This window comes from Barbus barbus (genome assembly GCF_936440315.1).
Source record: "Barbus barbus genome assembly, chromosome: 19".
NCBI lineage: Eukaryota > Metazoa > Chordata > Actinopteri > Cypriniformes > Cyprinidae > Barbus > Barbus barbus.
In genome coordinates, this window is record NC_136747.1 from 5,289,819 (window position 1) to 5,315,939 (window position 26,121).

Genomic DNA, 26,121 nt, shown 5'->3' on the forward strand with positions numbered 1-26,121 from the left:
AGCAGTCTGACCAGGGGCAAATGGTACTTTACGCTCTGGAAAGCTAGGATGAACTTTGGGCTTGTTGGATTCTGCTCCATTTTGAACATTTGCAGGAGCCTGCATCATCAAGATCGCACCAGAACTGGTAATTGAGGACTTTGCTACATCATATTGAGCCCCACTTTGAGATGGGTATACAGGCTTAAATATTTGATTAGGTTGACTGTGGATATTGTATGTCTGCCGGAATTTGGAGTGGGTAGCGTCATAGTGAGGTGGGATCTTGTTTATTTGAGCACTTTCTGGGGTATTGAGAAGAATCCCACCAGAGCTGGCAATTGAAGATCTAGCATCAATGTCTCTAGAGTCATTTTTGGAAGGTTTTCTTGGCTCAGAGCTGGGACTGTAGAGTGTTCCACTCACGGAGTAGTGAAAAGGTTCATTCCGTGATTTGCCCTGACTGCTTTCAGTTAATCTAGAGATCTGATTGGCCTGATAGGGGTCAACATGACTGGCACCTCCAGGTGGTTTTACTGAATCTGGATGTCCACTATAGCTTCCAAGACCTTGAGCATTTCCTCCACCTTGAACTACAAAGATTGGCCCTGAGCTAACAGCCGAAGGCTTGGCCTCAGTGTATGTAAATCCACTACGAGAAGGCTTTCTTGGATTCATACTTGAATACACAGGGATTCCCTTCATGAATGGGCCATAACTGCTACTGGCTGTTTGGAGCTTACTAGTACTCTGGCTTCCCATAGATGAAGTATACTGATTGGAAACTTGACTTGAGATAGAGGTTAATCCATGATTTGGGCCTCTTGCAAGTGGGTCTCTGGTAACTTCAGAGTTGAACGCCATATGGCTTTGTGTGTTTTTAGAAGGCTTTACTACAAAGATCTTGTTAGATCCAGCAGTTTTAGCCGCCTCATAACTAGATTCACCTCTAGTGGGTACTTTTAGAGTTCTCATCCAGGTGGACCCGCTCTGAGATGAGGTAGAAGGCAGCCGGCTACCAGCTTGCAAGTTTTTGAATGCATCTGTACGAGACTCATACCGAACAGAGGGTTGACCAAACCCGGGCAAGTCATATTTTGGAACAGAAGCAGAAGGCTTATAGTTAATCATATGATTGACTTGATTATCACTTTTAGCAGAAGTCTGACAATCTTTTGAATCTGATTTCACGTTTGATCCTGCAAACAATCTCTCTTTAGGAGCATCATAACTACCATGGGTGCCTTGTTGGTGGGGCAGGGGAGCAGAAGCAGGACCAATCCAGTTTCCCATTTGTTTCACCTCAGGACGAATCACAGGGAAAGTGTGTGCTGAAACTCTTTGCAAATTAGTAGTTGGCATGTTCCCTGTTAGAAACAAATAGAGGAAACAAACAGCATGACACAGCAATGTTTCAGACAAATATCAGCAGCGTGTTATAGATTTACCTTCATAACTCCCCAAACAGGTTACATAAGCAGGAAACAAGGCAAGAAGAATCCTGAAAACAAGCAACAAGTCAAACATTTGGTAAAGCAATGTATATGTTCAGCTTAAAGAAAAACAAAAAAGTTTTGTGCTCACCTTAAACAACATGTAGAATCCATTAATAAATAAGGCACCCACAGAGACAGAGTAACCCGCAACTTCTGTTATAGTCCCCTCACTTGATAACTTCTGGCTAAAACTCAATGGGAATGCCTTATAGACTTAACACATCACCTTCAGCCAATCAGCAATCAAGATACCTGCTCGCTGCAGCTGTTAGCAATTATCTTTAAAAAAAAAGATGCTTGATAAAATTACTTGTAAGACAAATAATAATAATAAATTAAAATGAACTATGAAATGTTTTGTCTAAAATGTGTTACCTACTAACCTAAATATTACCTACTATATATTTTATTTAAACATAACTAAACGAACCTTGCTATATTAGGTTATACCAATGAAAATCATTTTTAAGGGTTAGACCAGGAGGAAATTGCTGGCAAGTTATTTTTGAGTACTGTATAAGGATTTAAAAGAAAATACATAAATCAATAAATTCAGAGTAATTTGTGAATCAGTTCAGCTTATTCATTGTAACAAAAAATTAAAATTATAATATATTTACTGCATGTTAATGACTTTAATATTTTATTAATTCATGACTTTTTCAAACCTGGAAAATATTTGATCTGAAATTATGAATTTCCATGACTGAAGAAGCATAGACTGTTATGAATATATGCTTTCTAACCCACTGCACAACCTCATCTGGCCATAATTAGATTCTCTTCACTATGAACTCACATCAGTAAAATACAGTGCACAGCTTTTTCATGAGCTGAACATGGTAAAGAAAGCACATAGTTGATATCATTTATCATATTTATATGGGGAACGACAGGCATTTTGTGTTAAAGTTCATGGAATTGCAAAATATTATGTATAACATACAGGAATGGTCTGTCTCTACATTCAATATAAGCGAGTGCTTTCGAGGAAGAGGCTTCATAATGCATCAAGCTCAAGTACAGACATGTGTTCACAGTACAGGGTTTCATACCTTAAGGAGGTATGAAAGCCATTAATGCTGTCTAATACATAGCCTTCCCTCATACTCGCACGCATACACGCACCGCTCTGACAATTTCCCATTCCCACCCGTGCACATTTGATGGATAGGGATCATTAGTGTCATTCTCCTGCAGTCAGCAGGAAGGAGAAGCATCCGTCTGTCTCCTGATATCAGGTACTTCAAGCAATGAGGAGATCTGTCACACCGGCCTACTTTTCCTTGGCATGTCATTTCATCCTATACATTGTCCCTCATTTATTCCTCCAAGTCGGGAAGTTGGAATGCAGTAATTTCCTTCTATATTAACAGGATCCTTCACGAGCTCTTCACTTGCCATTATGGACAGTGATGGGACTGTGTGACCTTTACGTGGAGATGTGATTAACACTCAGGCTGACATTCAATTGTATGACGGTAACTTGGTGGCTGTTAATATGTGGCACTTGCAGATGTCCTCAGCTCTATGTAGAAAAGGAATGAGCGATTCCTCTTAAGCCCTGAACAGAAAAAGCACATGTAAAGTTGAGCAAAAAGCAAGTTTTTTTTTCTTGCCAACATCATCAGAAATCATCACAGTGGCGCAAATAAAGTGGAAACAATGAAAAGAAATAAAAAAAAAATTTTTTCAGCTGCAATGAGTCTCATTAATCAGAAAATATGTATCCAGGAAAACACACTCCATCAGTCCTGCAAAACCCTTTGTTTTAGTCTGCATTTCTCAGACAATTTTCAAGAATAAGCTTCAGTAATGGCCAGCCACACTTGGCAAACTCCCTCGTCAGCAGATTCTCCTCAGCAAGCAGTGGCATACAGGAGAGAATGTCCCATTGTGAGGTGTAGTGTGAATCTATTCATCATCGGACATTCAAGGATTCTTATTATAAGACTTGGACTCGTTACTGTACGTCCCCATCAATCTTACACCCTGCTCCACCACCAAACAGATCTGGCTATATGAGTGAATCTTACAAAAGCATGTTCAGCTCACGTCACCCTAAAAATAGACTATTTTTTCTCATTCTAATTAAAATACATCCAGATTTATTTGTTGTCCAATTCATATTATTCACTTTAGTGATTCTCATTAGATTCTTAAATTAAAAATCTACTGTAATAGACTGTAAACTACTGTACTACTGTCAATGCATGCAAAAAGCAACTTGGACACTATTCCAAGTGTTAAAGAAAGTCATATGACCAGTATGCATATAAATCAATATTTGCCAGTAAACGTATTTTTAATGTACATTTTTCAAACTGAAGAAACTGACATTTGAATTTGTGAACAATTATTTTTTTTAAGATTAATCTGTTGAATCGGTTCGCAAATGGCATTGTAAGATTCGTTCATGAATTGGACTGATCAGATTGCTGTGGTTCTCGAGTCAGTGGGTGCTTCTCAAACTGAAGGCTGCATCTTATTGAAGCTGAATCCTTCCTATTCCAGTCCTTCAGAGGCTTCTATGCTAGCTCTCCTTAGTATGAAACTCTAGAATGCGATGTTTATGCCATAATGATTTCCACCCCGCAGGCAAATTGGAAGAGCCAAGCACCGACTCATTTTCTGCCAAATCTTTTTTGTGAATTGAAATGTGTTGAATGGATTCACTTGATGCATCCTTTAAAATCTGCTGAAGGATGCAGCTTTCCAATTGAGAAGCACCCAACAACTCACTGATTCAGTGATCCGGTAAGAGTCTGCAGTCAAAAGCTCGCTGAATTATTCATGTATCAAAATGATTTAAGAACCTCTGAGCTTGAGTGTGTGCTCAACTAGGGTATCTGTACTTTTACTCAAGTACTTGAATTGTGTAGGCCTACTTTGTCCACTACTGATATTTGCATCCTGAATATGGCTTGAGTGATTTTTCAGTCCTGGATGGCCACTGTCCTGCAGATCTAACCAGCTCCAAAACACCTGCCTGGAGATTTGTATAGTAATCCAGAAGACCTTGATTAGCTGGTCCAGGTGTGTTTATTTGGATTGGAGCTAAACTCTGCAGGATAGTGGCCCTCCTGGAACTGAATTCGACACCCAAGCTCTAAAGGATTTTTATCTGTAAATCTGATCGTTTTGAAATGGACTACCACACCTCTCCTCAGCAAGCCACATGATTTATGTCAAATATCACAAACTAAAGTATGAGTTGTGAAGTTTAATACTAATGGCATGGGTGTAGAATATTTAGGGGATGTGTAAATTCGTCCCCTGCAATTTGTTTCGGGAAAGGTCCAGTGTCAAGATTCAAAGAGACAAGATAGTCTATGCATGTCATGATGTTTTATTTGCTTCCAAACGTGGCGATGTGAACATTATGGAGTGCTAAACACTTTTATTGAGTGTATGTTTCATTCATACTCAAAGCCGGAGGGCGCTCTTGCACAGAAAGTCCAAAATTGACTCATAAAAGTAATGACTTATGATGGGCCAGGGCTGCGTTCCAGTTTGGTTTTTATGCCCTTCCCTCACTAACATCCCTCCGTCTCGTTAACTCAGATGTACATCATTGATTACATTGCACGTGTGCCCACTACTGGTGGAACCTTTTTATTGGGCTGAACTGGAATGTCCTATAAGCCCTTGACTGGAATCCGCTGTAGAGTTGATTTGTTATTGAAATTATTTTCCCTTACAAATTAGTTTGATGCAGCATTCTACAACCTGAATTCCGGAAATGTTTTTTAAATTTGAATAAAATTAAAACTAAAATACTTTCAAATCACACGAGACATTTCATTCACAATAGAACATAGATAACATAACAAATGTTTAAACTGAGCAATTTTACAATTTTATTGTCACAAATCTGGTCTATGATCTTCCATTTACTCACCACCAGAGGTCACTCCTCCATCACATTGACCTTCACACCACACAGACTTACATTTTACCATGGACTGCATTTCCCATTATTCACTGCACTAAGTACACACAGCTGTCTCAATCACACGCTCCCACCTGAGAACCATCTCACAGTCACACACCCTTTATAAGCCATGGACTTCTTTTCACAGATCGCCGTGTATTGTTCTGCGTTTAGCACTCTCCAAGTGGTAGCTGCTTTACTGAACCAGTCTGTGTTTGTTTAGTTCCAGTATTGTTTAGCGCTCTCCTAGTGATAGCTACATTACGGAGCACTTCCGTATTTTTTAAGTCATAGTTTAGTTTATTTTGTTTATAGCCTCGTTTTCTGCCTGGGTATCTTGGATTAACCCTTGTCTCGCTTGCCCTAGGATTACTCTGTGTCTTGCCTATGCCATACTTGTTTGATGTTTTTCGACCCTGAACACGTTTCTAAATAAAAGCCTTACAAATAGAGCCGCACATCTCGCGTCTTGTCGGCTCTGTAACATTTATGCACAAAATGAGCTCATTTCAAATTTGATGCCTGCTACAGGTCTGCATCATCACAGTCTTGTGAAAAGGGTCCATGTGGACAAAGGAGCTACCTAAGGTCTATACAAACCAATCATAAAACTGTCATTAGAAAAACAGAGAAAAAATATTATAGAATACAAAATTGTTTATTGTCCAGCAGTGTATTTAATTTCTAAGCCAATTAAAAGTATAAGATAAGAGAAAAAAAGGTATTATTACATTTGACATTTCCGTTTCCGTCACTTCTGAAAATTATGGCTATGTCCCTGACTAATGGTTAGGAGTTTGTTCAAATCACTAACCCTAATTATGACCAATATTGATGCTTAGAGAACAGTATCTAGTAGTATCTAGTAATAGATTAAATATCGAAAGCTTATAAATATTATCATTACTAGGCAGAAGGCACTGGCTTCTTGTGTTGACTTTTATATTATAGGTGTGTGATGGTGAAGTGGTATGTGACTAAATATTGATCTTAGCCAATCTGTCATGTTTCTCATTGACAGGAAGGAACACTATAAGATCAAAACGAGAGCCCGTCATGAGTCAGCAGTGGTCCAGATGGCGTCTTCCCTTTGGAAGTATCTGCCCTCTGACCTCTAGAACCTTCTCCGCATCCCAGCCAATCGCGCACAGCTATCCCTGGTTTGGCACTTAGAACCCCCTCCTGCTCAGGCATCTGGTCATCTTGAATAATGTACGTAATAACAATATCTTGAGTCATAATGGGCTTGATGCACAGCGGGAACAAAAGGTCAGATTTCCTCTAGAGAAAGACACGCCCACATCTCATCATGCTCTTCCTTCAAAAAAACAAAAAAAACAAACTTAATAATAATTGTATTTCATTTGACTAGCACTCCCTGTACAGCAGGACTAATGTTGTTACAGAAGATGTTCAATAACATGGTCTTTGAGGATTGTTCCTGCATTCTCTTAAGTGGTCAAGTGAGACCCAATTAAACAAGGTTAGTTATATTGATTCTCTGTGTTTGAGTCATTCTTTTGATTCGGATTTGTGGGTTAGCTTTGGCCCCTGCTAGTAGATGCCACATCTACACTATTGGATATGAAAAAAGCATGTTTTTTTCACTGATACAAAAAACAAAAACATATTTTGCATATGACATTATAAATCACAAAAATGTCATTGTGTTTTAGTAGGTGGGACATATTCTTCTTGGAGAGGCCTTTAACAGTGTAAAATGAACTTTTTCTAATATAATTTTCTTAACTTTTTTTGTTATTCTAATATAAAGTGATCAGTCACATGATTTGTTGCTTTTCGAAGTGTCTGGCTCTAGTCGTTTTATGGCAGCCATATTTGTAACACCCCTGAGCAACATCATAATGCATCTCTTTATCAAAAGGGCGACTGTCTCTTATAAATATTAATACTATACTTTTTTTCTCATCAACTTCCATTCATAAGCACTGGAATGCAATAAACCAGTAATGCAAGCTCAAGTGAAGAAGTTTGGCATTCTGTGTGACTAATAGAAGATCAGAATCAGAATTAGAATGATCACAATGAGCTTTATTCATCAAGTGTGAGCAAACACAAGGGATTTGTTGTGGTTTCCAGGAGATCTGGGTACATTCATGCATACATATATAACATTAGAGAAAGAAGAACATAGAGCATTTAAATAAGTACAAATTAAGAAAAAAATAATTATGCAGAAAAAAACAACAGTAAAGTAACAGATAGATCTGACGGTTTGTATGTGTGCATTATATACACTACTGTATATACAGCTGTATGAATTCAAAGATTGATTAATCACTAAAAGAACATTAAGAACGCAAATTTTAAAGTAGGAAAGTGGAGTATGTTTTATATTTTTTAACTTTTGTATTTATTATTATTATCTGTTATATGTTGAATTTATGTATTTAAAAAACACGCAGTAGAGTGTGCAGTGTCCAAAGAAATTGCAATTAAGGAAGCCTACCTTGTGGCCTTGTGAGTAGCGGGGATGCTCACTTTCCGTTGACCATTCTAGGCCTTTTTTTAAACATTCTTTTTTTTTTTTGTTGATGTTGTTAAACGTATATTAGCATTTGTTTGTTATGTCGTGTCAATAAATGCTCAAAGAATGTAAATGGACGGGAATGCACCATGGATTCTATCCTTCTACTTAGCCTCTCAGCGGCTATAAGCTGTCGCTATAATTCATTTGAAGCCACAGTAACGATTCATTGGGAGCCCGAGTCTGAGCAGTAGCGATTTATTGGGAGACCGAGTCTGCGCAGTAGCGATTCATTGGGAGGCCGAGTTTGAGCAGTAGCGATTCATTGGGAGCCCGAGTCTGAGCAGTAGCGATTCATTGGGAGCCCGAGTCTGAGCAGTAGCGATTCATTGGGAGCCCGAGTCTGAGCAGTAGCGATTCATTGGGAGCCCGAGTCTGAGCAGTAGCGATTCATTGGGAGCCCGAGTCTGAGCAGTAGCGATTCATTGGGAGCCCGAGTCTGAGCAGTAGCGATTCATTTGAAGCCAGAGTCTGAGCAGTAGCGATTCATTGGGAGCCCGAGTCTGAGCAGTAGCGATTCATTGGGAGCCCGAGTCTGAGCAGTAACGATTAATTTGAAGCCAGAGTCTGAGCAGTAACGATTCATTTGAAGCCAGAGTCTGAGCAGTAGCGATTCATTTGAAGCCAGAGTCTGTGCAGTAACGATTCATTGGGAGCCCGAGTCTGAGCAGTAGCGATTCATTTGAAGCCAGAGTCTGAGCAGTAGCGATTCATTGGGAGCCCGAGTCTGAGCAGTAGCGATTCATTGGGAGCCCGAGTCTGAGCAGTAGCGATTCATTGGGAGCCCGAGTCTGAGCAGTAGCGATTCATTGGGAGCCCGAGTCTGAGCAGTAGCGATTCATTTGAAGCCAGAGTCTGAGCAGTAGCGATTCATTGGGAGCCCGAGTCTGAGCAGTAGCGATTCATTGGGAGCCCGAGTCTGAGCAGTAGCGATTCATTGGGAGCCCGAGTCTGAGCAGTAGCGATTCATTGGGAGCCCGAGTCTGAGCAGTAGCGATTCATTTGAAGCCAGAGTCTGAGCAGTAGCGATTCATTGGGAGCCCGAGTCTGAGCAGTAGCGATTCATTGGGAGCCCGAGTCTGCGCAGTACCGATTCATATTTAATTATTGTATATTTGCGTAACATTCTGAGTTTGCATTTCACAGTTGTTGTTATTTTTTTATTTTGAGGAATACACAATCTGTTTTTATGCAAGTGAGATGAGTAAATACATGTTCACATCTAGTCTAGATCTACAGTAACATGTTACTGTAACAACGCTTCTGTACTTACTCCTGATTTCTCTCAACATGGGAACAGGAGAGCTGCCAGTCAAAAATTGGGAAAACAATGTAACTGGCATTACTTATTTGAAAAAGTAATATTTTCTTGTAAATTAAAATGTAATGTTACTTTACTAGTCACTTGAAAAAAGTAATCTGATTACATAACTTGCGTTACATGTAATACGTTACCCCCAACACCGGTGGTCACATATGATTTGGGATGCACACTTAGGATAGTTCTGCAAAGATCAGTGCTAAAAGTTTTGTAGCAGCATTGTAAAATGAATGTGGTTTTGACTCATATACAGAAGATGCAACTGTTGAAAGATACCACGTTGTAGACAAAGATACTGTGTCAGATCCTGACATGGAGATGAAAGTATTTATCATCGACTGTTACTTGCATATATGCTGTATTCATACCCACGCAATTTGTCATAACCCCACCAATGGCATTTTTCTCCCCGAGACGATGACTAGAACTAAACAACGAGAAGTTGTTCCAAGATCTTCTGGTCGGACACACCAACAGACAGGGAGGCAACACAAAAAACAAACCCACATAACAGCACCCACAGAGGGCAGGGAAAACCCAGAGGGATGATATAATTTCTGACTGTACTGCATTAAGGGAACGCAGTATGGATGCAGTCGGAGATCAAAGCGCTTTGATGGCTCTTTTGTTGTTCGGGATGTCAGAGACATTATCCTATTGTTGGATGCGGGGTCACTGGGTTCTTCATGCATTTGTTTTTAATTTGAAACCCAGTCCTTCATTCTGCCTCTCTGTTTGTGTGAGGGGCCATGAAGAAGTCAGGCTTTGTGGCGGAGAGGGTTTGGCAAACCTGTCATGATTCCTTATTTATGCTTGCATGCAATAATCATGATTTACTGACTTATTGTCTTTCGGTTACATTAACACATTAAATCACGATAAAAAGAAATTATATCAAGTGTAAATTAAGCAAGGGTACTCATAAATGTTCACTTTATACGCATTTAATGTATAGTTTTCTGCTTCTGGGAAAACATATAAAATATTGATGACACATCCTGCACAACACATTTTTGTTTGGTCAAATGCTCAAGAATAAGAATGACCCTCCTGCTAACACCACCTGCAACTCATTAGCAAGTAGCAAACCATAGTTCATGTGACATAATCATGGACTTTTGGCTATTTTATTTTATTTTATTTTATGTTTTTAAAAGAAGCTTTAGTAAAGGAGTAGTTCACCTAAAAAAATTATTTGCTGAAAATGAAGTCACCTTTAGGCCATCCAAGATGTAGATGAGTTTGTCTCTTCATTAGAGCAGATTGTTAAAAAAAAAAAAAAACGTTTAATTTTCGTTTTGTTTGGGTAATTTTGTTGTGGTCTGTGCTACTTGTGTGTTTCTTTGTTTGTGTTGTCAGAATTTGCAGTGTGTTTTGTATTTGGTTGTGTTGCGAGTATTTGCAACACGTGCTGTGAAACTGATATTTTGATTGTGCTTTTTCTATTTGCATGTCTTTTCTGAGGTTGCAGCGCGTTGAGCTCTCTCGGCCACCGTTTATTGTACAGTCATGCAGTGTATAACCTCCTGTCGCCGATCCATCGTGCAAAAGTGAAAGTGACGTGACATACGGCCAAGTATGGTGACCCATACTCGGAATTCGTGCTCTGCATTTAACCCATCCAACGTGCACACACACAGCAGTGAACACACACACACCGTGAACACACACCCGGAGCAGTGAGCAGACATTTATGCTGCGGCGCCCCAGGAGCAGCAGGGGGTTCGGTGCCTTGCTCAAGGGTCACACTTCAGTCGTGGTATTGAGGGTGGAGAGAGCGCTGTACATTCACTCCCGCCACCAACAATTCCTGCCGGACCTGAGACTCGAACTTGCAACCTTTGGATTACAAGTCCGACTTGTAATTGTGCTGTGTGAACTCGGCATAAGTCCGGTCTAAACATCCTCTTTTAAAATAAAATGCAAATAATAAAAGTAAAATAAAATAAAATAAAATAAATGCTTTCTTCAAGTGATTTCATGGGGTTTTAGATTTTTTGCATGTTGACATTTTTTAAAAGAAAAATAAGCACAAATCCCTGTCAATTCTCATTATTGTAATATGAAACAATGACCTATTATTAAAATTGGAAAGTACTGCCATATCATGGTAGTCATAGTTGTTTACTGCTTTAAATTTGTGCAAAAAATCTTTGTAGTCTGCACTATGTTTATTGCAATACCATCAACAATTGCAGTATTGCAGTAATGAGAATTATCATTGACAACATAGGGAATTACAAAAATTACATATTACATATTCAGTGATGCCAAATATTCTTTTTTTTTTTTTCTTTGATGCAGGGGTGAAACATGACCCAAACATTTCTTCATGAGGCTCATGTAATGGGGTTTAAATTGTCTCTGAGAGTTTTGAAAGCCTGTCATGGCTCCCACTTCATGCTAGTGAGCAATAATCAAGATTTATTGACTTTTGTTAAACCCTCTGTCTTTCAGCATAGCACATTACACAATATAGAGCGCTGCAATAATGTCTTCGACTTTATTTGCTCAGATTATATGATTATACATTGAAAGGCCACATGAGGAAAAGCTCATTTTGTATGTAGCATATCCATCACTGTGTATGTGCATGACTGGGAGTGTGTGTTTGTGTAAGCAGGTGCATATGTGTGTGTGTGTGTGTGTGAGAGCTGATTGTTACCCCTAATTGAAAGTGATTAATTGAGCCGACACAGCATTGGCTGTACCTCCAGCTATAACAACCTCTTTTACTAAAGCTCTCAAAATACAATCGTTCGTCAAAGCTCAGCCAACAGTCGGACAATGGGACGCTGCCATCATTGGGCTGGTTGGACAACTGGACTAAACAAATAGGTAAACCTGAGTAAACAGCACGAGTTTATAATCAGTGCTTTGGGAGAAAATGACATGCTTTATGCTTTGTTTGTATGTGTGAGGCAAAATCTATTATCTGTTCAACTAACTTAGCCTGTACATAAACATACATCTAAAAAAGAGAAAAGAACATCATGCAGTCTTGCTGAAACCACAATGAAATCACTTGATTTACAACATAATAGCGTGCAATGACTCACTGAAGCCAAAATGATCTAGATTTTGACATTTTCTGAGAAACATGAGTGTGCTTCCCTGTGCAAAACTCGCTAACTGCTAAGTTGTTTGCCAGTGTATTGCTATGTGGTTGCTAATGTGCTAATAGCATATGCAGTTGCAAAGGTGCGGTGTGTTGTTGCTAGGTAATTGCACATGAGAAAAGAAATATGCCTTTGAATTGTTTTGAATGTGCATTTGTAGTGTACTTCAAATCTTAGTGTATTTAAAAAAAACCGTACTTGCAGAAAATATATCATATTAATGAAATAAAAGGCCACTTAAGTGTACTTAAGGAGAGTTCACTTTCATGACTGGTTCTTAACACACTTAAGTACACTTTTAAAATGGTCATGAACAGCCTTTGTTTTTTATTTTGTACTGTTCTCTGAGGTCCACTTATAATGTTATTAAGATTTTTACATCAAAAAACATAATTTAGAAGAAATAAGCTATTTTGTGTCCTGTTTTTGGCCCCCCTCATCAGAACGCTCTGTTTGAATAGGCGTGGCAGATTATAGACTCAGAAGTAAACGCCCACTGCTATGATTGGCTAACACTTGTGTATGATTGACAGCCTACATCCTTCACAGATGGATACTGCTGTGATTTAGGTTAAAAACGCATAACTACTCAGTACATATAAACGATCTGGTTAATAGACAAAGCAATAGCATCCACGTAATAAAAACAGTTACTCACACTTGTTTTGTGACATTACTGTTGGATCCAATATAGTTGCACAGCATCATTTTTTTTGTTTCAATCTTTTTGAAAATCCTGCGTCGAATTGTGCCTTATTTGTAAACAAATGTGTTAAAGTTAAGTGAACAAAGGACCACGTTCTTACTGACGTGGTCTGGCACTTCATTAAAAATTTAATTCTTTCCTAACGTTGGGATCAGAAGGAAGGCAACGCAAACACTGTTTTTCCACAGTTTGGCACTGCACAGCGTCGTGTCTTCAGAGAAATCTTTATTGTTTGGTTTCTGCATAGACATGCATGTTTGCTTCTCTCGTAAACACTACATGTGTGAATCGGTGGGCGGGGCTAAATAGGCAGTGATGTAGAAGCAGGCGACGAGAAAGTTTTGAGTTCTGAAACTACTTTACCGATCTCCTTGCTACGTTTCTGTGCATTGATCGTGGTAAAATCCTTGCTGTCTATGGAGGGTCAGAGAGCTCTCAGATTCCATCAATAATATTTTAATTTGTGTTCTGAAGATAAACGTCTTACAGGTTTGGAATGACATGAGGGTGAGTTATTAATGACAGAAATTTCATTTTTGGGTGAACTATCCCTTTAAAAACTAAGCTTAGAATCTATTACAGAGAGAATCATGATGCATTAGGAAAATCTCAGAATCAATCCACGAATCGCGATGCAGCCCTAGTTGCAGTGTGCTTCAGAAACCCTCCACCTTCCCCAGCTCCACCTGTAAAGATCTGCTACGGGGTTATTTCATGTATGTTATTTATGCTGCAGCAGTATTTCTTACATGCTCACAGCAGCATGTCTGTAGATGTATTGGCAGTAGCAAGTCTCGGTACTTACTCTGTAGCAGCGTAGCAGATCTGTTACGCCAAGACCAAACACATTAACATGGCCATGTCATGCTAAACTTTCTGAGAGTTCTTGTGACAGAAATGTATGAATGTATTTATTTCTGCTTTGCATATATGACTCAGTACTTTTATTCAGTAGAAATCTATGAATTCTTTCTTTGTTTTACCATCCATCAGGCCAAAATCTTCCTGCAGGATGAGTTATGAAGTGATGTTTAATAGGTTTAGGGTTTTCTTCAATCCCTCAATGTAAGCATGTAGAGTAGCAATGCTTGTTTTAGCCAACACCACTAAACATATATCTCAGGGTGATAAAACAAGTCATATATATATATATATCTTAATGATATAAGACATGGAAAGAGACAAGATGTGTAACAAAGAGATGTTTGCTAAAGAATTGAAAATGAAAGGACAAGCTGGAGGCAGGAACTGAGGTTAAGAAAGAAAGTTGAGAAGAAAAAAGCCTCTCCTGAAAGTCAGCTGCCACTAAATCGCTGTTGTCATGTTGATGACTGTTGTGGGTTTGCCTTTAATGTATTCAATCCCTATAGATGTGAGATTCCTTTCATGAACCCATATATCAATCCATAGAAACGTCCCTTAATGGTGCCAGGATGTTTCTAAACCAAAGCGCATTAGAGTCTGCAAACACATGACTAATTGCAAAAGAGCAGCTTTTCTCTGTAACATCCCAAGGGCACTTTTCTGTTTAATAGAGAAACCACAGTGTAGGGCCATCGAGAACAAATAAAACTATGAAAATAAAACAAGTGGGTCTCATGAACAGCACAGCGGTCACATGAACTCGGATGTCTTTGTTCTTCTTCTTAAATAGCTGGTTTGCTTGAAAGTCAGAGGCAAACCGGATGAAATTCAGAGCTGTGTGATATTTTGTCTTTCCTGCTGGCTTTCCATGAGGCCGAGAGAAGATGACATTAATCTTCAGTACTGTTCTCTGGCACAGCAGTGTCCGGCCAGATGATGCCAGGTAAATATCAATTTTTGTGGGTCCGAGCCTGAGGGCAGCCATAAAGTCATAACTAATTGGCTAAATTTCTTTGTTGTTTTTAACAAGCTCACCATGGTCTTCTGCACGGGGAGCTGTTGGAGGAAAGAGGTACTTTGTAAAGCCTTCAGTTCTGCTCTCATGCTGCATTGACTATCAGCAATAAGACCATCATGTCATAAACAGGCACAAAGCCATTAAGCAACAGCAATAAAAACACTTCGATATATAGGGGCCTTCACACATAGAGGTTAAATCGCTGTATGCTTTTTGCTTGATTGGCAGTAGATCACATGAGCATTTTCTTCACTCTCATTGGTCGACGCTTAGTGTTTGCATAAGCCTTACTAACTCGCTGCCAGTGTGAACGGCCCTTAATCGTTTCGACCAACTATTCTGATTTACTTCATTGTAGAAGGCTGGCTTAATCAAACACCTTCATTAAAATATTTTAAAATGTTTTAAATTTGACACAGAGCCTTGCTCTGAACCACAGATGATTATCAATGAGGCATTGCATTCAACTTTATGCTGTAGCCGATTATCATATGCTAAACTCATGTGTTTCCAATAACGTGGAGATTTGCAGCCGTAAAAATGCGACTAAGTCTGCTCATAGTTATTATCAGTTATGAAACACCTCTGATGCCCTTCAAGCTCTTGTTAAAGGCCTTTTGTTAGAAGGCAGAATACTATTACAGCATCACCATTCACATGATGATAGATTTTCACTGAGTTCATGCTCTAATATGTCATTTTAATGTGAACTGGTCCGAAGGATAATACAATAAGAAACTCAAAATGAGTGGGGAAACTTTTACCAGGTACTGCAATGATAGGAAAGGATGAGGAGGGTTTGTGGTGAGTAATTTCTACTCTAAACTAAAAGAGAATGATCCGTGAGCTGTTCTGTTAACTAGCTAAAGGAATCCTCCTACAAGAAACCACAAATATCTTTCTGTCCAGCAAGAAACAAAGAGACTCATTTAAATTTCAAATTTAAAAACCTTTATTTTTTAGCATGCAAAATAAACTCTGCCCTGAAGAAAGAACATTTATTTGTCCATGCGATGCATGACACATCCACAAAAGCTTTGTTTTGCACTGGATACCTGATAAATTCATGAGTAAACATTTTGCTTTTGGCAACCCACTTAAAAGGTTTTCCCTACCTCTTTAGAGAAAGGTTCATTTGAATATAATGAATAATACATGAGTATAAAGCTATAAAAGCACAATGGAAGACGGTCCAAATATCTGTGAAGTTTCATATACCAAATATCATAATTTGAATAGTTTATCAGGCACAAAGATTTTATCTCATTACAAGCAAAGATATGATGCTTTTCGACAGGTAATGCTTCTCAGTCCAAAACATTGTTGACAAATGAGTGAATCTGACAAAGATATATAATATATATATATATGATATTGAACTGTACCATTACTGTATGCATTATAATATATATACATATTCATTAATAATAATAATATTCCACATATATTTTCCACATTTAATGTACTTTGTCAATAAAATATTCACAATGCAAAAAGTAAGGAAGAACAGCTTTTTGGTTTATGCAAAATATATTTTTTTTCTTTTTGATAAGTTGAAATATAAATTCATTTACACAAGAAAATTCCTGACAGTCTTTGTAAGACTCACTCGAAGACTAAATAGTCTGTATCTTTTGACAAACATATGCTGCATAAAATCATATTATCCAGACAGTTAAGTGAAGTCCAGCACATTGGCACAACACATCAAGCATATTTCTTTTCAGTCTTGCACATTTGGAAACAGTACTCAGAAACAGAGCAGGAGACCATTCAGCACAACGGCCCCAGCTTCATCTGTATCTTATCACCGTAGTCCCTTAAACAGAAAAGGCTGGGGAACATATGAGGATCTGAGCCAGACTGAGTCTTCAAAGTGCGAACAGGCTTGACGGAAGAGGGGTCTCGCTAAGCGGCCCTCGTAAGGGCTGGTTCTCATCATTCTGACAATAAAAATGAGTGGAATAAAAACAAAGCAAAACGTCTCTTTTGAGCGGAAAAAAAGCAGCCGGAGATTTCTGCAAACTGGGTCTCTTTCTTCAAAAGATCCTCCTTCTAGAGCTTAGAGGAGGTTATCCTCCTGCTGGAATGCTTTTGGAGAGAAAATCCGGCACATTCTTCACAGACTCCTTGTGGATAGAGGGACAGAAAGGACCATAGAAGGCTGCTAATATGGTTGCTCGGGGTCCGATGCAAAAACTGCATTCACTTCCATAAAAACAGGGTTGCAGGAGCATGCAATAAAACAGTTCTCAAAACTTCACAACCGCATATTACACATGTATATATATAAGATTTGTCCCCTTTTGAAGCTGGCCAGCCTCTTAAATCCAATGAACAAGGCACTTTAGCACCAGAGAGGTGAGCAATATTCCAGTACGGGACAATGGAGAGTAGTGGGGGGTTTGTTGGTGGTGGCCAGAGTTACTTTATGGCTTCTGCCCCTTTATTAGGCTAATCCACAAGCATCCCATGATGATTGAGAAGAAAATGCATCTCGGGGCCAATTCTGTGCAGACTTGAGGGGGAGGTGTGCTTGTTATAAAGGCGTCAATGAGACAGGCAGTTCAAGAAATGTGCCTACTTAAATATATCTGCATGTTTGCCACCAGTTGGGGAAAGTTACTTTTAAAAGTAATGCATTACAGTATCGCATTACTCCATAAAAAGTAACTAATTGCATTACTTAGTTACTTTTTATGGAATGTATTGCATTACGTTACTTTTGCATCATCTGGGCTGGGCGTGCTTAACCCAAAAGTTACATTTTGGCAACTGTAAGGGCCCTTTCACACCAAAAGTGACATTAATAAGCCTCAGGCTGAAGAAAGTGCCTTTGCACTTATTCCTGATTTCATAGGAATAAGTGCAAAGGCATAGGGACAGGAGAGATGTCAGTGGAAACATGGGAAAACAAAATAACTTGCATTACTTTGAAAAAGTCAGATATTTCATTGTAAATTTAAAAGTAATGCATTACTTGAAAAAGTAATCTGATTAAAAGTAAGTAAAGTAAAGTCGTGACGTATTGTCAAGTATGGTGACCCATACTCGAAATTGGTGCTCTGCGTTTAACCCATCCAAGTGCACACACACAGCAGTGAGTAGTGAACAAATGCACACACACACACACACACACACCGTGAACACACACCCGGAGCAGTGGGCAGCGCCCGGGGAGCAATTGGGGGTTCGGTGCCTTGCTCAAGGGCACCTCAGTCGTGGTATTGAGGGTGGAGAGAGCGCTGTACATTCACTCCCCCCACCTACAATCCCTGCCGGCCGGGGACTCGAACCCGCAACCTTTCGATTACGAGTCCGACTCTCTAACCATTAGGCCACGACTTCCCCGGTTTGATTACGTAACTCGTGTTACCCTCAACACAGTTTGCCCCACAAATGGATGTTTTCCAAGTATAAATGCAATAGAAAACTAGTTCATATAAGGAGCTCAGTTTGGGAAGAGCTCACACATCAGCTGTTGAAGAGACTTGCGACAGTCTGGGATCAGAGTCGATCTCGTATCGGTAGTGATACCCTTCCCAGACTTCTCGACATGCGTCGCGCATGTCATAGATGCGCTTCTTAATACCTTTGCGGTTCAGGTAAAGTACAAAGAGAAACATGAGACCGACAAATCCCAGCACGAGACCCAGGAACACGTAGGAGGTCTGCAATGCGAGATTGTCACTTTCTCCCGCTTTATGGCAATCCAACTCTAGGTTGCCCACCGTCAGTAGCGACGTGTTCTGCAAGGCGACTGGGAACGCGCAAGTCAGGCGCTCGACGTCCAACACTTGCACCTGTGAGCTGTTCACCCAGGCGGCGAAAGGCTCGATGTCGCATGTGCAGGTGTAAGGATTCTCCGCCAGGTGGAGCCTCACCAAAGGCATCTGCTCCAGCTCTTTTAGAGTCTCTTCACGCAGGGTCCTGAGTGCGTTGTGTGTGAGGTCGAGTTCCTGAAGGTGATCCAGTCCTGTGAACGTCCCGTTATGGATGGACACTATAGAGTTGTTGCCAAGCTGAAGGCGCTGCAGGCCGACAAGATTGCAAAAGATACCTGGGGGCAAGTAGACAAGGCCGTTACTGGACAAGTCCAGTCCCAGCAGGTCTTCCAGGCTGCTCCAGCGAAGAGAGGTGGCTAAAAACATGACGGACGAGTGGTTGTAAAGAGCCCGACTGAGGTTGAGCTCCCTCAGCATACGGCTCTGGACGGTGAACGCCTCAGGATGGATGATGGCCAGCTGGTTGTTGCTGAGGTCTAGCGATCTGAGGCTCCGCAGGCTATAAAATGTGCGAGACTTCACCTCAGAGATCCTGGAGAGAGAAGAAAAGGAACATTTCACACTACAATCATAAAAATAAAGGTGGGTTTTGCCATAGAAGAGCAGTTTTTGGTTACACAAGGACCCTTTCAGTGATCAATTCTTAAAATAACCTTTTATCCACACTAAAGAACCTTATACACAAGTTTTTGCATAAAGGTTTTTGCTTAATGGAACTATAGATGCCAGTATAAGCGTAGTTGCAAGGTCAGAACTACAACAGATATTGAGGGGTGTTTATTTCAAAATCAAAGATTCTTACACTGGTTGAAGAAGATCCCATATTGATTCACCATAACTTTAGGTTACACTTTATTGTAAGATGTCCTTGTTACAGTCAGTGTTGGGGAGTAACTAGTTAAATGTAACTAAATTACAAAATAAATGTAATTGTAATCAGTTACAGTTACTGAGAAAAATGGTGTCATTCAATTACAGTCACTTATGAAAATGTTAACGATTACAAACTGAGTTACACATGATTTTTTTTTCACACACACACCCACATACAGATTTAATTGATTTCTTTCATAAATTGCAGTGACTGATCTAAAAAACGAGACACCAATGTTTCAGGAGTTTAGACACATGCTTATTCAATGTTTTATTTCTTATATAGTTTATGTATATGCTTTATTTTTTGAGATTAATGTTTTTTTCCTAGCCATTGTAAGGTTCCAGTGTTTCCAATCATAACTATGCAAGATTTGATTTCAAAAACAGTATCATAGCTATTAAACTATTTCTTGTTTTAGTTTTAAATCTGTATTTAACCTCAGAATGATCTCAAAGTAAGTCAGATTTTGTGGTGGCTGTGCTTTAAAATGTAATTATTATAATCTTAATTCAAGCGAAGGATTTTGACAGTCTGCCAGTATTCAGTGTTGAACACTACTGTTAGGTTAAACCCTGCCTGGTTTACATGTTAGAAAAAAGATTAATAGTTGGAAAAATTAGACATTTAGAGAAGTAATCAAATGTAATCAGTTACATTACTTTAATAAAGTAATTGAAATACACTACTACATTTTAGATAGAGTAACTTGTAATCTGTAACCTTCCCAACACTTGTTACAGTGTAATTACACATGTAATTAATGAATAATATTTATTAACTGCATGTACTTACTATATGGTTAGGGTTAGGAGGATTAAGGTTTGGTTTAGGGTTACTTGCATGTATTTATGCATAATTTACAGTTATAAATGTAAGTACACAAAGTGTAACAAGGACACATTAAAATAAAGTGTTACCTAACTTTACTCTAACAGTTGTTACATAGTCAAGTCAAGTCGTCACCTTTATTTATATAGCGCTTTTAACAATGTAAATTGTGTCAAAGCAACTGCACAATATCCAAAAAAACAAAAACAAAAAAAACAACAACATAGTATCACAGTATGTAACAGTGAACTACTAGCTTCTTCGAGGATGCATCAGTGCGTTACCTGTTAGACAGCGATAAAGTGGTCACGTTCTCCAGTCCCTGGAAAGACTCGGGTCCGATCTGGCTGATGTGGTTTCCGGTGATGAAGAGGTTTCTGGTGTAGCTCGGGATGCCGCTCGGTATGTCCCGCAGATCTTTGGAGACGCATTTGACCGTGAGCGCGGCTTCTGAGCACTCGCAGCCGGCGGGACACAGCGACGCGCCCGCGGGGAGCGCAGCGCACAGCAGCCCCAGCACAAACGCGCACCGTGCAGAGGCGAGCATGGTCAACTCTCAGCAAAACAGCATCAATCTGACTCAATATATGCCCTCGTTCAGCGGCTGTGCGTCCGCTTCTCCAGAGTGGCTCTCCAAGACTCCGGTCCCGCGTGCTCCTCGCTGGTAACTTCTCTCAGTGATGTTGCGTGCTCGACTTCTTTGCATTACAGAAACTCGTGTGTGAATGAGAGGCAGAAACTTTATTTCCAAGAGAAAAGGAGGTTCTCTGTGTGGGGCGTTTGATCTGCTGCTCTCAAACAATGCGACTGAATTACTCTCAACAATCAGCAGGGAGGAGCTTTGACTCGCACCTCTCCCCTCCACTACAGACCCCACACCAGTCCATGATCTCTCACATCTCGTGCTCATCACTCTGATTAATGGGCTTAATTAATAGTGATTAAAGCTCATCAAAAGATTACGATGATCCCTTACTTTAGTTGATCTTTGTTACTCTAGTAGCTCAAGGTGTCCAGTTTGCTGTCTATACACTCAGAAATGGTTGTTCTACTATTGCTTTTATGTGGTTCTTTGGAGATCGATAAAGCTCTGGTTGTTACACTAGAGCAGTGGCTCTTAGTTAGGGGGTGGGGCCCACTAGGGGGATTTTTTTTTTTTAATAGATTTTTTATACTTTTTATACTTTTATACTAAAAATCATAGTTTTTGTTAAAAGTTTTGAATTGAATTTCTTTGATGCTTTGAAGTCGGCGGGGGGGGGTCTGCTGAATTGAAGGGGGACAATAAGCTATTTATTCAACACGCAGTTCTTTTGCCTGCCATCAGTTGTTCTCTATTGCAATTAAACGTTTCCAGGGCAACCGTTCAAAGAAATGCACAAAAAACAACATTCGAAACATTATAAAATACATGCATTTTAAGTCAAACTTTAAGTCCAGAGTCCAAACTGTTTTGTCCAATTATATATATATATATATATATATATATATATATATATATATATATATATATATATATAGTGTGTGTGTGTGTATATATATATATATATATATATATATATATATATATATATACACACACACACACGCACGTTGGTTTTTGTGGTTTATGGGGACTCTCCATAGGCGTAATGGTTTTTATACTGAACAAACTGTGTGTGCTATTGCCCTACACCAACCCTACACCTAAACTTAGCCCTCACAGGAGACTTTGTGCATTTTTAGATTTTCAAAAAAACACCATTTAGTATGTTTTTTAAGCCTTTTGAATTACGGGGACATAGGCAGTGTCCTCATAAACCACCTTCATATTGTAATACCTCTGTCATACCCATGTCATTATACACATTTGTGTCCTCATAAACCACATAAACATGCACACACACACACACACACATACACTACATTGCCAAAAGTATTGTATCACTCCTTCTAATGAACATGTTTGTCTACTTTAGTAACTTCTATGAGTACAAATCTTAATGTTTAAACATATAAAGATATTCTATGGGATTGCGTGCTTCTAATTTTATAGCAACAGTTTGGACAGGACCCTTTTCTATTCTAACATGGCAGTGTCTCTGTGTATAAGACACGGTTCATAAAGACATGATTGATTCAGTCAGTGTGGAAGAACTTGACTGGTCTGCAGAAAGCCAAGTCCTGATCCCAGCTGAACACTTCTGGTGTGACTTTATATGCAGACCTTGAGCCAAAAACTCATCACCAAATACATCACAAATCCAGTATCTCAAAATATTAGAATTTTTACATTTGAGTTTCATTAAATGACCACCTCTACAGTATAAATTCTGGGTATCTCTTGTTCTTTGAAACCACAATAATGGGGAAGACTGCTGACTTGGCAATGATCCAGAAGACAATCATTGACACCCTCCACAAAGAGTGTAAGTCACAGAAGGTCATTACTGACAGGAGTGGCTGTTTACAGAGTGCTGTATCAAAGCATATTAAATGCAAAGTTGACTGGAAGGAAGAAATTGGGTAGGAAAAGGTGCACAAGCAACAGGGATGACTGCAAGCTTGAGAATACTGTCAAGCAAAGCTGATTCAAACACTTGGGAGAGCTTCACAAGGAGTGGACTGAAGCTGGAGTCAGTGCATCAAGAGTCACCACGCTCAGACGTCTTCAGGAAAAGGGCTACCAAGCCACTTCTGAACCAGAGACAACGTCAGAAGCGTCTTACCTGGGCTAAGGAGGAAAAGAACTGGACTGTTGCTCAGTGGTCCAAAGTCCTATTTTCAGATAAAAGTAAACTTTGCATTTCATTTGGAAATCAAGGTCTGGAGTCTGGAGGAAGACTGGAGAGGCACAGAATCCAAGCTGCTTGAAGTCCAGTGTGAAGTTTCCGGTCAGTGATGATTTGGGGTGCCGTGACGTCTGCTGGTGTTGGTCCATTGTGTTTTATCAAGTCCATGCAGCCGTCTACCAGGAGATTTTGGAGCACTTTATGCTTATCTGCTGACAAGCTTTATGATTTCCTTTTCCAGCAGGACATTAGCACCTGCCCACAGTGCCAAAACCACTTCCAAGTGGTGTGCTGACCATGATATTACTGTGCTTTATTGACCAGCCAACATGCCTGACCTGAACCCCATATGGAATCTATGGGATATTTTCAAGAGAAAGATGAGAAACAGTCGATCCAACAATACAGACGGGCTGAAGACTCAATAGTGCCTCAGCAGAGCCACAGGCTGATCGCTTCCATGCCATTCCTCACTGATGCTGGAGTTTGTCCTAAAGGAGCCCTGACCAAGTATTGAGTGCATAAATGAACATACTTTAAAGAACTTGAACTTTTCGGTTTTGCAAACCCTTTTTTTGATTGATCTTAGGAAATATTCTAATATTTTGAGAAACTGGATTTTTGACTTTCATGAGGAAAGGTTCATAATAATAATAAAAAAATAAAAAAATAAAATAAAAAAAAAAGTTACACTTTTTTTAAATAAGTTACCAAAAAAAAAAACTTTTTCACGATATTGTAATTTTTTGAGATGCACCTGTCTACACACCCATTTAAAAAAAAAATAAAAAATTATATATATATATATATATATATATATATATATAAATAAAACCCATAGTATACTGTAATAGTAAACATCTTTTATTGATATCAATAATGCATGAACATTAAACAAATTATACTGTTGGCAGAATGTGTTTGAAATTTGATGATAATTACACAACATTGGGGAATGTAAATTAATTAGGAAGATGATTATGTGTTTCCATTGGTTTCTGATGACAGGATATGGGCTTTTCCCTGGAGTTCTTGCTGTGGACGCAGGCTATGAGGAAATACATTGTGCAAACTCAATAGCTCAATTTTAAAAACACCATTACTGGCTTCTTGGGAGAAAAGAAAGGAAAAGACAATGAAAGACCAATTCCAATTTCTAAAATGAAATCAGATAAAGCATAGTCATCTTTCTTCACATTCATATATTACAGTTTAGTGTAGAAGCTTATTGCCTTATGAATATAAAACATGGTCACTCATTTGGAGTAAAAAAGGCTTTAAGTGTTTTCACCCTGTTTCTAGTTGTCCATGTGCTCTACAGAATGCTTGACATTGGGGTAAAATCAACAACAAAAAGCATTCTGCTACTCATATTTATCTAACACTCAGCAGCCATTGTAAACAAAGCATCTAGTCAAGCAGGCATTACCACACGCACAGAATACATGCCGCCGGTTCTCCACAAGGTAAAATATATCATTACAAAGACTTTAATAACCTCATATTAAAATATGCATTTGAATATTAGCCGTAAAACCCAGAACAAAAAACTTTTGAATGCCAACCAGCAGTGTCAGATACATGTGCACAGGCTTACAGAGCACAACATGCAAATAAGCGCGTGCACACACACACACAGGAGGTATGAGGTGACAATTTCATTATCATTAAAAGTCTGCTTGTTTGTAATTGTGTTTCTTAACAGTAGTGCATGTAAAGAAAACATTTGCAGCTCATTTTTATGAACAGGCAAGTTTTGAATTAGCAAACAGACAGAAACCGAAATATGTAATCTGCTAATAAAACTGTTCTAATGGCAAAAAGCAATCAATCAATCAAGTGTCACTTTCCATAGCCGATGGGGTCTCAGTGCTTTTTAACAGCACACGTTTGTTATTATTTATAAAAAATATAACTTTACATGAAAGAAAACTTTACTTTTTCATGTTCATCAAGTTAAAAACCATTTAAAATGCATATTTTTTGTGATGTCTTACATTTTAGATAACCCTGTTATCCCGATTTATCCATTCCAAAAAGTGAGATGTTATTTTCAACTGACCAATAGTAATTTAGAAAACTAGTAAATTCTCTTCATGTCCTCAATTTTTACAAATAATTTAGTGTTGATGACATTTGTCAAACTCAATTTGCAACTCTGTTAGTGATAGTTTTATTTCCAAGAAATACTCAAAATATAGAAAACTACAATAAATAAAAAAACTACAATGAAACTATATTAATTTTCTATGTCATGAGAATTGGCTAGCCATTTTTTTTTTTTTTTTGAATCATCACACAAATCAAAGCTTGTAAACATGTAGACCTAGACCAAATTCTGGTAACATTGTTGCAAAAAAGTAAATAAATACTATATTATATATATATATAAAATTCACTTTTTTCAGGCCTCATTTTGCACACTATTTTTGGAAGGTGGCATGTGAATGTTAGCATTTAACATATTGTAACCACAGAAAGACCTCAGTGAATGAATGAATGTACTCTAAAAGCATAAAGCAGTGGAATGCCATGAGCTTTTAGAGATTACAGAGAGGAAATGGGAACCGCTGGGCTGCTGTGACGACCTAAACAGTCAAATGTGCTTCTGATCCACTAGTTCACGTCTTTGAAGACAGGAAAGCCGTCAGTAAGAACGTCACACTTCACACAGGATCTCTAATGTGATCAGCTCTAGCCGGGGCCAACAGGGGCCAGACTCCTCTCTCACACACACACACACACACCGGCCCATCTGAAGACACTCCACCGACACAAAACACACTCGACAACCTGCTGCTCTTGGCAATACTTCCAAAGACAGAGAGAGTGTGAAAAGAGGAATGAAAAGGAAAAATGTGAGAAGAGAGCAATA

At 39.0% G+C, this 26,121-nt stretch overlaps 1 protein-coding gene across 1 annotated transcript; it reads right to left on the minus strand.

Moving 5' to 3' along the window:
- Nucleotides 1-16,532: 16,532 nt before the first annotated feature.
- LOC306885045 (trophoblast glycoprotein-like) lies at nt 16,533-21,262 on the minus strand. Its single transcript, XM_079441358.1, has 2 exons — nt 20,760-21,262; nt 16,533-19,302 (listed from the first exon to the last, which is right to left on the minus strand). The coding sequence occupies exons 1-2, from the start codon at nt 21,020-21,022 to the stop codon at nt 18,453-18,455; spliced, it is 1,113 nt and encodes a 370-aa protein (XP_079297484.1). The 5' UTR covers nt 21,023-21,262; the 3' UTR covers nt 16,533-18,452.
- Nucleotides 21,263-26,121: the final 4,859 nt, after the last annotated feature.

Coding starts and splice junctions, on each gene's coding strand:
- LOC306885045 (XM_079441358.1), bottom strand. CDS start 21,022: ATGCTCGCCTCTGCACGGTGCGCGTTTGTGCTGGGGCTGCTGTGCGCT. Junction 19,303..20,759: donor ACTTTATCGCTGTCTAACAG/GTAACGCACTGA, acceptor TTCTCTCTCCAG/GATCTCTGAGGTGAAGTCTC.